At 35.5% G+C, this 15,541-nt stretch overlaps 1 protein-coding gene across 1 annotated transcript in view; it reads left to right on the top strand.

Moving 5' to 3' along the window:
• Positions 1-15,541, top strand: part of LOC140155717 (serine/threonine-protein kinase BRSK2-like) — a 120,984-nt gene that overhangs the window by 77,984 nt on the left and 27,459 nt on the right. Inside the window, 4 exon segments of the mRNA XM_072178651.1 lie at positions 2,415-2,565; positions 4,809-4,877; positions 8,211-8,357; positions 12,070-12,104. Coding sequence (XP_072034752.1) covers positions 2,415-2,565; positions 4,809-4,877; positions 8,211-8,357; positions 12,070-12,104 — 402 coding nt within the window.

Raw genomic sequence — 15,541 nt, 5'->3', positions numbered from 1 at the left:
ATTAAACTTGGTTGCTATCTTCAGTATATAGCGCTGAATATAATGCCTATTATGCTATAGATATGGCAAGTTATGATGTGTTGTTTTATAGGCCATTAAACTCGGTTGCTATCTTCAGTAGATAGCACTTAATATAATGCCTATTATGCTATAGATATGGCAAGTTATGATGTGTTGTTTTTATAGGCCATTAAACTTGGTTGCTATCTTCAGTAGATAGTATACAAATATATACTGCCATGAGAGGTTCTGGTTAAAACTATGGGCCGGAGGTGAGATCAATATTACTATTTTCCTGAGGGCGAGCCCCAGAAGGAAAATAGTATTATTTGATCTCAACGAGGACCATAGTTTTAACCAGAACTTTCGAATAAAGGCAGTATATATTTGTTTTATATACTTCATTAATATGTTCTTTGTTCATTGATTGGTTAAAAGAAAATTATTTGACGTTTTGACTCTCCAGCTTCTATTCTGAGTGAACAGCACGACCAATTTAAGCACAACCTATATTTTTCCCCACAAAAAAATCGAATAGGCTAAAATCGGGCTAACCAATTACAGCAGCGTGAAATCACGCTATGGCAGTTTCGCGTGCGTGAACTGTTCCGTTGCATCAAATGCGCGCATCGCCGAAGGCATGGTCAAAAGTACTATTTACGGCTTGGAGGTACTATTTACGGCTCATCCGGGACATTGCAAATACTATTTACGGCTTAGAGGTACTATTTACGGATAGGAGTACTGATGGTAGAACTATTTTTGGTCATGTGATCCACTTTTAACCAATCAATGAACAAGAATATATTAATGAAGTATATAACACTTGATATAATGCCTATCATGCTAGAGATATGGCAAGTTATGATGTGTTGTCTTCATTGTCTGTTAAACTTCATTTGCTATCTTCAGTAGATAGCACTTGATATATATATATAATGCCTATTATGCTATAGATATGGCAAGTTATGATGTGTTGTTTTTATAAGCCATTAAACTCGGTTGCTATCTTCAGTAGATAGCACTTAATATAATGCCTATTATGCTATAGATATGGCAAGTTATGATGTGTTGTTTTTATAGGCCATTAAACTTGGTTGCTATCTTCAGTAGATAGCGCTGAATATAATGCCTATTATGCTATAGATATGGCAAGTTATGATGTGTTGTTTTTATAGGCCATTAAACTCGGTTGCTATCTTCAGTAGATAGCACTTAATAGAATGCCTATTATGCTATAGATATGGCAAGTTATGATGTGTTGTTTTTATAGGCCATTAAACTTGGTTGCTATCTTCAGTAGATAGTATACAAATATATACTGCCATGAGAGGTTCTGGTTAAAACTATGGGCCGGAGGTGAGATCAATATTACTATTTTCCTGGAGGGGCGCAGCCCCGAAGGAAAATAGTATTATTTGATCTCAACGAGGGACCATAGTTTTAACCAGAACTTCGAATAAAGGCAGTATATATTTGTTTTATATACTTCATTAATATGTTCTTTGTTCATTGATTGGTTAAAAGAAAATTATTTGACGTTTTGACTCTCCAGCTTCTATTCTGAGTGAACAGCACGACCAATTTAAGCACAACCTATATTTTTCCCCACAAAAAAATCGAATAGGCTAAAATCGGGCTAACCAATTACAGCAGCGTGAAATCACGCTATGGCAGTTTCGCGTGCGTGAACTGTTCCGTTGCATCAAATGCGCGCATCGAGGAAGGCATGGTCAAAAGTACTATTTACGGCTTGGAGGTACTATTTACGGCTCATCCGGGACATTGCAAATACTATTTACGGCTTAGAGGTACTATTTACGGATAGGAGTACTGATGGTAGAACTATTTTTGGTCATGTGATCCACTTTTAACCAATCAATGAACAAGAATATATTAATGAAGTATATAACACTTGATATAATGCCTATCATGCTAGAGATATGGCAAGTTATGATGTGTTGTCTTAGTTGCTATTTTCTGTAGATAGCACATAATAATATGCCTTTATGCCCAGTTATGATGTGTTTTGTTCTGTTTATAGATTAGCATTTCTGGTGCTATCTTCAGTAGATAGCATATCTAAATTTGGTCTCACCTTGAGTTTGGTAGTGATGTAGATGCATACTTTGCCAGTTGCCGTATTGAATCATGTGTGCTAACCTCATATGTACCCCAGAGTGTGTACACAGGTATACAAAAGCAGTTTGTTAGTATGTTTGCGGTACAACCATGTAAAAGCACAGCCAAACTCAGTGTGAAACAAAAGTGCAGGTCTCAAACTCTGTAGGGTTATGTTTGTGTATGTGTGTTTCAAAGCTAGCAACTTACTGCAAGATTGTAGGTATAGTATTCATTTCAGTGTTACTGCATATATTGACTAAAATTTTCTATTATTTATCTGTTTGTTGCAGTCATAGAGATTTGAAGCCTGAAAACTTACTACTAGACGACAAAAATAATATTCGAGTTGCAGATTTTGGTATGGCATCACTACAACTCGACCAGTCATTATTAGAAACCAGTTGTGGTTCACCCCACTATGCATGTCCTGAAGTTATCCGGGTAAGTTGTACATCATGCATGTCTGCTTTTCCAAGTAAAAATAAATTGTGTGCACATCAATTATCAGGAGATGGTTCCTCTTACTGATGCAAGATATCTGTATCCTAGATAAAAACACAGCAGGGTTGTTAGCTAGCCACCTGTCTACCTGTCAGTTTGGTCTGGGGTAGCCTGTATAATTAATGCCTATGACAGACATACATGATCACATGTATGCTAAATTCTAAACATAATGAACTCAAACAAGACTGGACTTATAAATTGAGGCTATAGCAATAGCTATTTGAATTGACTGAACCCCAGAAGGGACAGAGTTCTGGTTTATGTTTTCATGGTTAAATTTTGGACATGTTTGGTGAAAATTATGGGCACTTGTTAAAAGCCTAGCTAAGAACCTGAAATGTGGATAAGGTTAAAATTTCTGTATGAAGTGTATGTGGATGCAGTAAATTTTATCCTCCACAAGAACCAAAAATTGTCAAATGCTCTGATTTTAACAAAACTGGTCTTAAATCGAAAACAAAATAAGGAATGAATGATTTGTATTGTCTAGGATGCTTCTTTACATAGACAGATAGAAATTTACCACATTCACTCGCTTCTTAATATCTCCAATATAGATTGTTTTACATGTAGATACTGCATTATGACCTCAGGAGCAGACTGGTTCAAATACACCTGTCACTTAAGTAAGAAGGCAGTATCTTTTGTCTAACATATGTGCAGATACAGTGTTTTTACTTGGAAGGGCAGATGAGAAGAACATTGTCTCAAGTGTTAAAGTCATATAAAGTGACAATTGACTACTTTAAACAAAATCATTGGTTGTAGAAGGATGTTTCATGAAATTTGACACCTAGGAAGTTAACCCTCTCCACACGGATGTCAACCGCAGATGATAAGTTCCAAAGTTTCAAAAAAGTTTCAGAATTGTACATTTGGATGACCATATTTGGAATAGGCATGAAAAATGTATTAAAATAAGCACAAACAAGCCCTCTATTGGTTCAGTGGTTCTTGAGGTAGCTCTTGGTATTTTGAAAAAGTGTCTCAAAACTTGGGACTTTTAATGTTGGGAGCATATGGCCAGTACGCAAAACATTAAATGCTTCTGTGCAGTAAGGGGAAGGCCTCTTATCATGCTATGACTTTCTTACATATGAGTGAACATTTGCTAACTTTTGTTGTTTTATTGCTGTGAACAACTTTCTTGTCAATTATGATGTAGACATATATATTGATTCAAGAAGTAAAATGTATGTGTATGAGTTGTATGTTTGGTTTGAGCAAAATAAGGCTAAACTGCATGTAGATGAACTTTATGAAGGTCGGAGAGACAGCCTGCCATTGTCCCAATTGATTTTGTGTGAGTATACATAATCATGTATCCGAGACATTAGAAAAGTGTTTCTGGGTCACATTGTACGTATCGCAGGCATGTATTTAGACTGCATGTGTCTCATCTTAAACATACAGGCTGGGCACATGAAGGATCTAGTTGTTTGTGATTGGATAGTTTATGTTGACCCTCTGAATCTGTTGCCCACCAAGGTGATTTTGTTCACTCTCCACCATTCTTTTATTGTTACGAGACCTGCTGTTTCTTCTAAAGTACAATACAAGGATTTCCTGTTCAATACTTGGTCGCTGGATCAAATCCCTCGTACTATAAACCTAATCCTGCATACGCATACATGTTTTGTCGTAACCAAACTCGGGGTGAAACATAGTATAGCTATATTTGGTTCAGCACCTCATGTTTGGTAGTGACGTATGTGTGTATTTCGCTGGGCACATTATCGAATCATGCACGTGACGTTAATCATTAAAGGGCATACATGCACTCATAGAAGGGTGGTTTTTTGGCAAACTTGAAGCACAACCACAAAAAACTGTTGACATCATTCACTACTAAACTTGTAACAATCCAATATCTGAGAGTGTATATTCACAGTGACTTGTGATAGTGACAGTAGTGTACCATGGTCTGTTACACCTGAAGCCGTGATCTCTTGGACATATGGTGGGTGTTCACTACTCTATAATGCACTTTGATGGCTCACAATTTTGAATGCATTAATGACTCAGACAGTTTGGTTTAAATGTCAGCAATATTTCTGGTTCATTAAAATGAGGGCTAGGTTTATATATATGTATGAGTATTATTCTACTTGGGTGAAATAATATCTCCTTGATGTTAAATATTTATACAAGGAATTTATGCATCTTTGTTTATGTTACAGGGTGAAAAGTATGATGGAAGGAGAGCAGACGTATGGAGCGCGGGAGTTATACTCTATGCATTACTAGTGGTAAGTTGAAGGGATGCATGACTAAATCGACTATTTGCGGTAGTCACACCTTTTGACTTTGATCTGGTGATAGTCGATCTTAATTATGGCCATAAATAAGGAAAATGCTATCAATAAAATGTAGCAAAATTTGCAGTAGCAGTCATTGATGTCCATGTGAATATTGCATACTGTGTTGATTTATGATCAGAATTAACAGCATTTTGGGTATTTATATAATATTTTTGCTTGCTCCATGCATTGGGCTCTTCCAGTTAAAATCCACCCCCTATGGAAGACATAACCTTTAATCTCCCACGCAGGGGGTGTAGATTTCAAATGGAGTCACCCATTCAGGTAATCCCATTTGAAATTCACACTTCCTGTGTAGAAGAGAATATCCCTCAAAGGTCATGTCTTCCATAGGGGGTGTATGGATTTCAACTGGAATGATCCATTCTTTTGACTGTCTCTCAATGTTTCCTTCAGCTTTTTAGTCAGATTTGACCTGCAAATAGCCATCAAAGTTGTGACTATTTGATGCAGACTACTAAAAAAGTATGTGCACAGCTAGCTTTCAACCTATAAAACCTTTTCAATCTAAAAATAATATAATAATCCAGCTTCTATGGCATCTATAAAAACACACAACGTTTCTGTACTTATAAATATAGATAGCATCAAAAAAGTAGGTGTCCTCTAGCAATAGTTCACCTCTTGCTATTGCATTATTATGTAACAAAAGGTCATTTGATTTATATAACTTTTATTTTATTTAAGAATAAGAATCTAGTTACTTTGGCACATAACCTTAAAAAAACCCTGATTTTATACCTAGAGCTATTCCAGTTGAAATCTGTGGAAGACATGACCATATTCTCACAAACAGGGAGTGTGAATTTCAAATGGGACTACCTGAGTAGGTGACTCCATTTGAAATTCACGCTCCCTGTGTGGAGATAAATGTCATGTCTTCCATAGGTAGTGTATGGATTTCAATTAGAATAGCGCATTCTTTTGACCACCAAGATTACCTTGAGCTTTTAGTCAGATTTCACCTGCTAATAGCCAGTGATTTGTTGGCAAATATCACTTTCATTTTTAATAGTTCACATCTATTATGATTAATGACCGGTTTTACAATATACCTTCACATACGCTATTTTTATGGCCTTGTGTGTAGTCAATCATGTAGCTTACTTTATCGCTATCTGTGCTTAGCAGAAATGATACAGATTTGAAGAATTTGTATAGCATGTTAATATGAATGCATATGTGTACATCCATATCAAAAGGATACACTCGTCGGCTGCTACATGTGTCTCATTTCATATAATAACTGGGAATAAATACCAGACTCATTTCAAGTGGAGGTCACATCAAATCATCCCCAAGTCACATGGCTTATTAATACAGAGAACATTTCATAACCAGGTCACTCACTTGGGGATGATTTGAAGTGACCTCCACTTGATATGAGTCTGGTATTTATTCCTAGCTATTATGTGAAATGAGACACATGTAGCAGCTAGCTGACAAGTGCATCGTTTTGATATGGATGTACACATAATTATATGCTCTAGCATTTCTGTAGTAAATGATATTGTTATATTATAGGCAATATAAAGAGTGCACTAGTGAATTTGTACATGAAACTGCATATTCAGTAACATTATCTGCTGCTCAGGAGCAAAATTCATCAACATTTCCCATTATGAATGTTGCATGATACTAAATGTTTGATATCAGTAATGCCTGGTGAAAGGAGGGGCCCACTTAGTAATTTATAGTATGAAACATATTTTCATCCATCTAGTGTGTTAATTTACAAATAGGTTCAATATAATCGCTTTTCATTAATCATTATTTTCAAAAATTTCATCAGTCAAAATGTGGAATTAAATGCAGTCAGTCTCCCATACACACGCCAATTTACCCGTAATACAATAAAGAAAGGAAATTTGGTTCACCTAGGGTTTAGATCAGTTATAGCATTTACGTATGTGAAGCTAATTCAGATTACGATCCAAGTGAAAAGAGTGCATAAGTTCTGGCCTTTTTCACTGCAAAAACACACTTTGTAATTCAAAAAGGGAGCAAATTTTAAACACCGGTGTGGTGATAGAAAACCCAGAATCAAGTGTGAAGGGCCTAGCCCTAATGGTCAGATCTTTCACCATGAGTGTATTCAACCAAGCTACATGTACAACCTCTTAATTGTAGCATTTTGAGTTCACCATTGGCAATAGATCTCAAAAGTGTATGAAGGAAATTGTTGATCATTTTGGCAAAGTGCACAATAAGTCACTGTCATCTATTTGTTGATGTATCCTCTGTATATTTGATCATGTTTGCAAGGTGCATTGTCCTTAAATGAAAAGATCTAGATGAATTGTTTAAGGAAAGTCAAAGACAATCATTTATTCTGTGTGTTGTGGTATTTGCAGGATACCTTGCCCTTCAATGAGCTGTTCAATTTTAAAACCTTACCCCACTGTGGAGGAATTTTGAATTTCAACTAAATTTAACAATTTAACATTTTTTTTAGGTCCAACCATTTTCATCCATGAAAAGTGTGGAATGTTTTATCTGGGAATTTCATATAAAATTGGCTAAATTTAGGCCAAATTGGGCAAGATTCAGCTGGATTTGATAAATGTCAACATGGCAGTGAAATCTTCCACAGGGGGGTTGGATGGAATAGCCAACAAATCCATGAAGAGTTCAGATACAAAATGTAAGGATATTGTTGTCTTGTGTGACTCACATCTTTATTGTTACTAAATAGCGTAATTTTATGCTCTGCGTGACAAACTTCTAATAGTGAACAAATTTTAATCTTAACCCAGAGCAACCAGTGCACATAAACATTAAAAAAAATTCCATCACTATGTAACTTTTTCTATTATAAATATCATTTCTGATATACAATACGGTAGGAATGTGATAAACATCATTCGAACCTAATGCCTATTATAGATTTCAATCTTCTTTTTTTCCTTTTTTTTTCAACATTTATGCGCTAGCTGCTCTTGGTAAAGATTAAAATTTGTTTGTCCGATCAACCCAGAGAACCAAGTATAATAATTTCAACCTTTAATAATGTATTCGTCGTGATTAGCATGCTCCATAAATATTGATTACAACTTTGGTATCTTATTACATAAAATGACAAAATTAATGCAAAAAATACACAAGGTAACCTTATCATTCAATAAATGTTCATTTATTCTTTATATTTCTATTTATTTCTAAAGGGTACTTTGCCTTTAGATGACAACAACAACTTGAGGAATCATAGAGAACTTCAAACCCAAATGCTTAATTTCTACATTTTGTGTTTCTTATTCACAGGGTGCTTTGCCCTTTGATGACGACAACCTCAGGAATCTTTTAGAGAAAGTCAAACGAGGAGTATTTCACATTCCACATTTTGTGCCACCAGATTGTCAAAACTTACTTAGAGGGATGATAGAAACAAATCCAGAAAAACGATTAACGGTAAGTTACAGCATGACTGACTATCCTGTTATGCCAGCTACTGCCAAAGCTTCATACAGTGATTGTTTGATCACCTTGCTGTAAAATTTCCAAGATGTAACTTGGTTGCCACAGCCACAAGAGATCATTTCTCCCCTTTTCTGCCAGCATATATATGGAATGCCCTTTCTGAACTTGTTTCCAACCAGAAAGTGGGTGGTAAACCCCTTTGTACCAAGTCTTCAGCACTCCCTAGTAATCGATAACTATTGTTAATGCCTTGCCTTGATTAGACTTGATAAGAAAAACAAAAATAAGAAAAACCAAATGGAACCAGAACAAGGATTTATTTCACAAATTATTTGCCTGTTTCTTATCAAGTGCCCCATCATTTAAAAAATAATCACTCTCTACTTGATTATTGGGATGAGTTTCTGATTATAACTTATTTGTAAGATTTTCAGCTATGAACGTAATAGGCTCTTTTAGAAATTTGTACCAAATGATTTCCTTTAATAAATTAAGCGTACTGCTAGTTGTCCAGGGCGTATTGTTTTCCACAAGGTCCTACATGTATGCACATGCTCGACGTCGCGTGCGTATAACGATGGTTAACGCATAAAAGGGACCTTGCACCAGATAATACAATGTCTGTATCCACCTTGATATGAGAGTAAAAGCCACAGTGACAATTAATACCACAAAACAAGCAAATAATATGCAATTCTATCTCATGTCATTATTTTGCATGTAATCATTCCACTTTTATTGAGAATACATATTACTTGTATGTATGAATCGATAAAGAAGAAGTTGAAAACAAGAGTTTTTCATTCTAGTGACTCTATGGAATATTGACAAAGTATCTACTGGTACGTGACTTTTGAGCCTTCCTGCCCTGACAGGACATGCATACATGCAAATGTACAACTCACTGCAGCATGAGTGTTACAGGTCCATGATTCCATGTGACAGCTAGCTTATAGCAAAAAAGCTTTGGAGTCAATAAGGTTCATAGTAAGCACACTTAAATGAATCAGACTTGTTTTTAGAAGTGGCATTTTGAGGTTAATGTTGGAATAATACAAAAAAAAGATAGAGAAGTTGAACCTTGTTAAACATATGTTAGCCCATGGTTTTATTTGGAGTCTCTTTGAAAAAAAAAGTATTATAAAAAGGTGGAGTGTCTTATTTCCATTCAGATCATGATGGATACTACATGTACAAGATAATTTATCATCTTAAAAATGTGTGATCAAATCGACAGCCTCATCGCTCCACTTTATCCTATCAAAATGGAAATTTTGGTATCAGAAGAAAGCTCACATTTTTCTCATAATTCCAATGAAATTTTAGCCCTGAAATATGATGCATTAAGGTGTTAAAAATTCTCCATGGTTTATCACCAATACTATTCTACACACATTTCTCCTTAAACATCAAAACCACTAGTGCACCTGAAACTTATTTTGGTAGATGTCTCAATGGGCTATTCCAGTTGAAATCCCCATACCCCCTATGGAAGACATGACATTAATCTTCCACACAGGGAGTGAATTAAAAATTGGGGTTACCTAAATGGGTGACTCTATTTTGAAATCTACACCCCCTGTGTGGGAGATTAAGGCATGTCCTCCATAAGAGCCTAGGAGGTATATGGATTTCAACTGGAATAGCCCAATGTGCCCGGGCCAATGTGTGGTACAAAATCCAATATGAATAAATCTGACCCCATTAAAATAATTGTATTTCTAGAATGACAACTCAAATTCTGATTACAAATTTGTTTAATTAAATCCAATACTAGATGTGATAACATACACTTACTGTAAGGATTTTGTGCAACTTGCTATTTTGCATATGATACCATTAGACTCCTGCAGGCAACTGACCCACTTGGCTGGTCATGGGATACTTGAAGGCACAAACATTCAACAAATTTGTGATTTCAATGACTCTTATGACTGAGAATATTCACTATTTTGTCAAATATTTTTGATTGTCTTTCTAGCATATTTTGTACATATTAAATCGGCAAGAATGTTTGCAAATAAAAAACAAGCCTAAAACTGATGAATAAATGTGCCCATCAAAGTACTAATTTTTCCTGATGACCTCACCTAATGAATTTTTAACGAAGGAATTGTTGCAGTTATCACCACATGTCATTTTTCATTAACTGTGGAATTCCACTTCGGGCTCACAGCCACAAATATACACCAGCAGGATACGCCAATATTAACTGAAGAACTTGTAGCAGAAATATAAATTTTTAATTTTGCAAACACTTCCAGCATATTGCAAATTAAAAACATATTGAAATTAAATGGATTTCCTCTGCAGGTTAATGTAAGAAAACTTTAAATGAATAAATGTAACAACATTGCAGATAGAGCAGCTTTTGAATGTCAACTTTATGTATAAAATGCAGTGGGTAGATTGTAATCTGTCTGAAAGGAGGGAATGGTTCCAATTTGGTAGCTGATATTTCATTTTCACATTTTTGAGATTAGATTATAAATGCGATCCTCTTGGGTTCTGATCTTAATTGTGGTCGGTCCTTTTCCAAGTAGTCCCTTGATGTTGTACAGGACTTGTTTCTGCAGCTAGCTATAAATAGCTGAGTGTTATAGCAGGGTGGGTTGCCACAAATTTACAGACTGAATGTGCGGCGAACACCATGTCAAGACAGCGTGGTCAGCGCTCAAGTAACCAGATTTGTATTGTCAGTGGAAAAGGCACCCACAATACCAATATTTGGGTGATTTTATGGAATCCTGCAAAGAAATTGACCAATTGGGCTGATCATTATATGATTGAATACACCTCCTGTTCTTTTAATCAACCAATATAATAGTGTTGTAGATTATTGTAAAATTTAGCCTCCCATATTGGTGACAATTGGCAAAATGATATTACCATTAAAAACTGCCACACCTCCAATTTTGAGCAATATGTGGTGCCTTTTTCTGAGTCGTGTCAAAGATACTAGATGTCAAGAATCACCATGTTTGCCTGCTGCTTATGAAGAGCAATTATAATAGTGCACCAAAATATTTTCACCATGTATCTGGCAAACTTGAGATTTTGAGCACTAAGCGCTATGCGAAAAACCTTTTTAAAACTTTAAGCTTAAAGATGCAAGTTATCATTCAATGTGGACTTTTGCCGATACATACATTTGTACCAGTTGTACTCTAATTTGGTCACCATGCATGCCAATCTATATGGCGGATTTTCTATAGCGCTAAACACGTAAGTATCCAGACTGTTCAAGTCTTATCTCTTTGGACATGACAGACAGAATTGATTCAATAAACTCAAGTCTTGAGTCAGGTCATTTAGGTCTCAAGTCGAGTCAAGTCATTGAAGTGTTGACTCAAGTCAATTTGGGATATAAGACTCAAATTGAGTCACAAGTCTTAAAATGTTGAGTCGAAGTGATTTGAGCTGAGTCGTAACATGGTTGATGGCAAATCATGTGAAAGATCATGTAAAAGTAGCCCAATTGGGCTGTTGAGGCACTATCACAGCAACCCTGAGTGTTATTGATGTGAAGTTCTCATTCATTCCCACTAGATTTATATAGTGTTTGGTTTGGACTACCCCAAGTACTTGGTGATGGTGTATTTCATTACACTTTTAATTTCTATTTTGATAAACAAAGCTTGCTTGATGACATTAAGTGAAGTAGATGATGTAAATGACATTTGTTTTTTGTTGTATTTTACAGATATCACAAATCCAGAGACATCCATGGTATCTTATGTAAGTATTCAATGTGTATACCTGAGGGCATCTGTCAAAATAAGGAGATCAGAACAATTTCCACTTTGGGGGGCAAACAGAGATTAATTTAAGCAAACATGTATTTTTAGGTTTCTCCCCACTCCATCTCTGAAATTACTTTGCCCCCATTTTTCTTGCCAGAAATGAATCTTTTAAAAGCGAGTGGAATCTTTTTAAAGCACTAAAAAGCGAGATTCACTGCGAGAATTGCTAAATCACATTTTCTCTCTAAGTTGCCTACCTACATGTATACCTCCCATTTGCAAACATTGTTTGTAATGCCTTTATATCCTATGTGTGATGATCTACCTGCACTGTCCAGCAAGCGTAGACCACAACAGTTTCCCATTTACTACACCCCTGCTCAATTTTGTGCCTATTTTTGCATTTTTCTCAAAAATTATAGCGCATTGATGACAAGTAAGATATGTATATTATAGGGGCAAGGACTACAACTACTGCACTGGAAATTTTATTTCAGCACAGACAACAGTTGTGGAGTTACAGTCAAAAATGAGGAAAACCACTATTTGATCAATAAATCAATAACTACTTGCATTGAGTTGCTGAATTTTCAGTGCAGTAGTTGTAGTCCTTGCCCCTATAATATACATATCTTACTTGTTACCAATGCGCTATAATTTTGCAAACTGCAAAAATAGGCACAAAATTGGCCAGGGGTGTAGTACCCCCTTAAAAGCACACAATAGACAATACACTCAAAAACAAACACTCACCATGCAAGTATAAATGAAAACACAAACATCTACACCCCCACAAATGCACAACAATTCTACAGTAAAACCTACACATTATCCGTTTTGAAAGTGAAAGCTGAGTTCTTAATTTCCTGACTAAATTGATTTACAATAATCACTTCTTTCTAAACAAATATTTTATTTTCCTCTTTAAAATACACTTGCACCCTCCTTGCATTCAGCAGTGGACATTATGTATTCTATGTTCAACAACTACTACAATTAGATCCCATATTGTGCTGTTACAGTTGAAATCTATACTTAGTAGAGAGGGAAAAATAGTTGTCCTATTTCCCGATATAAACCATGTAGTATTTGTTTTATTACACGGAACTTTGGCTATGTGGATGAGGTTGTCATGAAAAGACTGAAAACTATATCGCAGTGAAATAGGTTGTGTTGTTTAATAATATTATTAACATTAATGTGGCATAATATAGTAACAATTCCCTCGGTCAGGGTTGTTCCATCTATTGCACTTACCCATTTCTTATGTCTGTCAAAGGGGACACTCTCACAAAATCTGTATTGGTTTGTACAGAGCCTTTCAGTTTCAGTCAATTTCCTTCACATAAAAAATACCAATTTGCCTTTTTGTTATTATTCACAGTTTATTCCCTGATATGAAATCTTTAATTTTTTTGAATTGTTTCACCAAGAGGTATTTATTTTATGGCATGTTTTGTGATTTCCCCCATTAAGTGCAACGGAAAGTGTCCCCTTTGTGTCAGAGGGCTGAAGATTGAATAGCCAAATCCCTGCAAAAACAACCAATGCGATGAAGCGATACATAGCAAGTGCCGACCGACCGAATGTAACTTAGATATCCCACATTGATTTATCTTCCCAACCAATGTTTTGTTTTCATCATTGGGAACCATTTACCAATATTGATATGCAGACAGACAGACAGTCAAGTTGCCTCAGTGATTTGCCCCAGTTTCTTCTCAGTCCTGTCATTATTTATTGATACTCTACCTATATTGTACAGTGTGCATAGCCAGGGGAATGCGTATTAACATATGTATTACGGACATACAAGTAGCCAATACAGGTTATCCAATATCCACTAGGTTTGGTGAATAAGAGAGGACTCATCAGAGGCTATGTGTATGCTGTTGTTATTTTGATCATCTTTTGGTGTTTATTTGGTTCTGCCTATGCTGTTTTTAGTGCATGATCAATCACATGTGGAAAGGTGAGACAAAATGGGCAATTTAACAGCATAAAATATTAATCAAGGGTTAAAACGTTCATGTGTTTACATTCAAAAGCATAAAATAAAATAACACTTAAATTTGTATAATCCAAAAGTCACCAGATGTAGAGCTTGTATTTTTTTCATTCCTATTATTATTTTTTGGGTTGCATGTAATATTCAAATATCCTTAACAAGATAATTAATTTAGAATTATGTATTTTTCCTTCAGACACTAAATTTTCATAGCAAATACAATTAACATCATCCACTAATAGTTTAATGATCATGGCATAGTAATCCATGCATTTTTTGAAGTAAAAATACAGCATTAATTTACCCATCCCAACCCATCTACTGTACAGAGATTAATGCTTGCACGGTTGCCAAAAATGTTCAGCCAGAATCGTGGGTCAGATAGTCAAAAATTCACCCAATGTTGTTTTTAACCATCGGTTGCTGTGGGGCAGGAAACTACCAGAAGTCACATGAGCCACTGTTGAAAAGTAGCCTAATTTTGTTCTCAACCATTGGTTTTGATGGGACCGGAAATGGTCTGAAGTCTCTGGAAATGTTAAAAGTCACCCAATTGGGCTACCAATTGGCAGATTTGACAACCCGGATTACTTGTTGCCTCTGAGCATATGTTATACATTGCAATGCTTCACGTACATAGATAGAAGCATTAGAACAAAACATGCTGTCATACATGATATCCTTGATGGAATAAAATTGCAATTGTCACATTTCCGTGAAAGCTACCATTTAGGTCAATTTATATGATAAAAATAGGGAGAAAAATCTGTATGTGCAAATCAGGATGAGAGCTAGTCTCATTAACCAATTCCCTGCTGATTGTCATGTTGGATTATTGATTAACTGATTCAGAATCAATTCAGTGCGAAAAACTGGGTTTTAGAAATAGTTTGGATCATTATACAAAATTTCTTTCAAAAAAGTGCACATAGATGGGATTTTGGTAGAGCGGTTCTTGAAATAGATGATAATTTGTATATAATCGTATTTCAAATCAGGCAGACTTGGATGGATCACATGGTTGTTTGCAATGCATTAAAGTAGATAGACAATGTTAGCCGACAGCAGCAAATTTCTTAACATGTCCTAGCCTCTCTAGTTACCAATGTACTGTATAAAATGATTATTTTTGCAATGTTTAATTTTCGCAAAATTTCTCAAATTCAGCTACAACTGTGAAATTAAAGACACATAAAATGTTCAATAAGGCATTTTAATTATGGTGCAAAATTAAGCAACTGCAAAATTAACAAATCACTAAAAGATCCTTTTGTTTCAAAACGCGAAATATCTTGACGGGGAAATATTGGCATATACAGTAGTTGCATACCCCTATGCGCTTGCATATTCCCTGATAGGTTTAGATATAAAGCCAAGCATGCATCAGGTATATAAAGTGCAAATAGCAACCAATTGAGGCTGAA

The sequence above is a fragment of the Amphiura filiformis genome, chromosome 6 (genome assembly GCF_039555335.1).
Source record: "Amphiura filiformis chromosome 6, Afil_fr2py, whole genome shotgun sequence".
NCBI lineage: Eukaryota > Metazoa > Echinodermata > Ophiuroidea > Amphilepidida > Amphiuridae > Amphiura > Amphiura filiformis.
The sequence above is the reverse complement of the archived record's forward strand: the minus strand, read 5'-3'. Positions and strand labels throughout refer to the sequence as shown.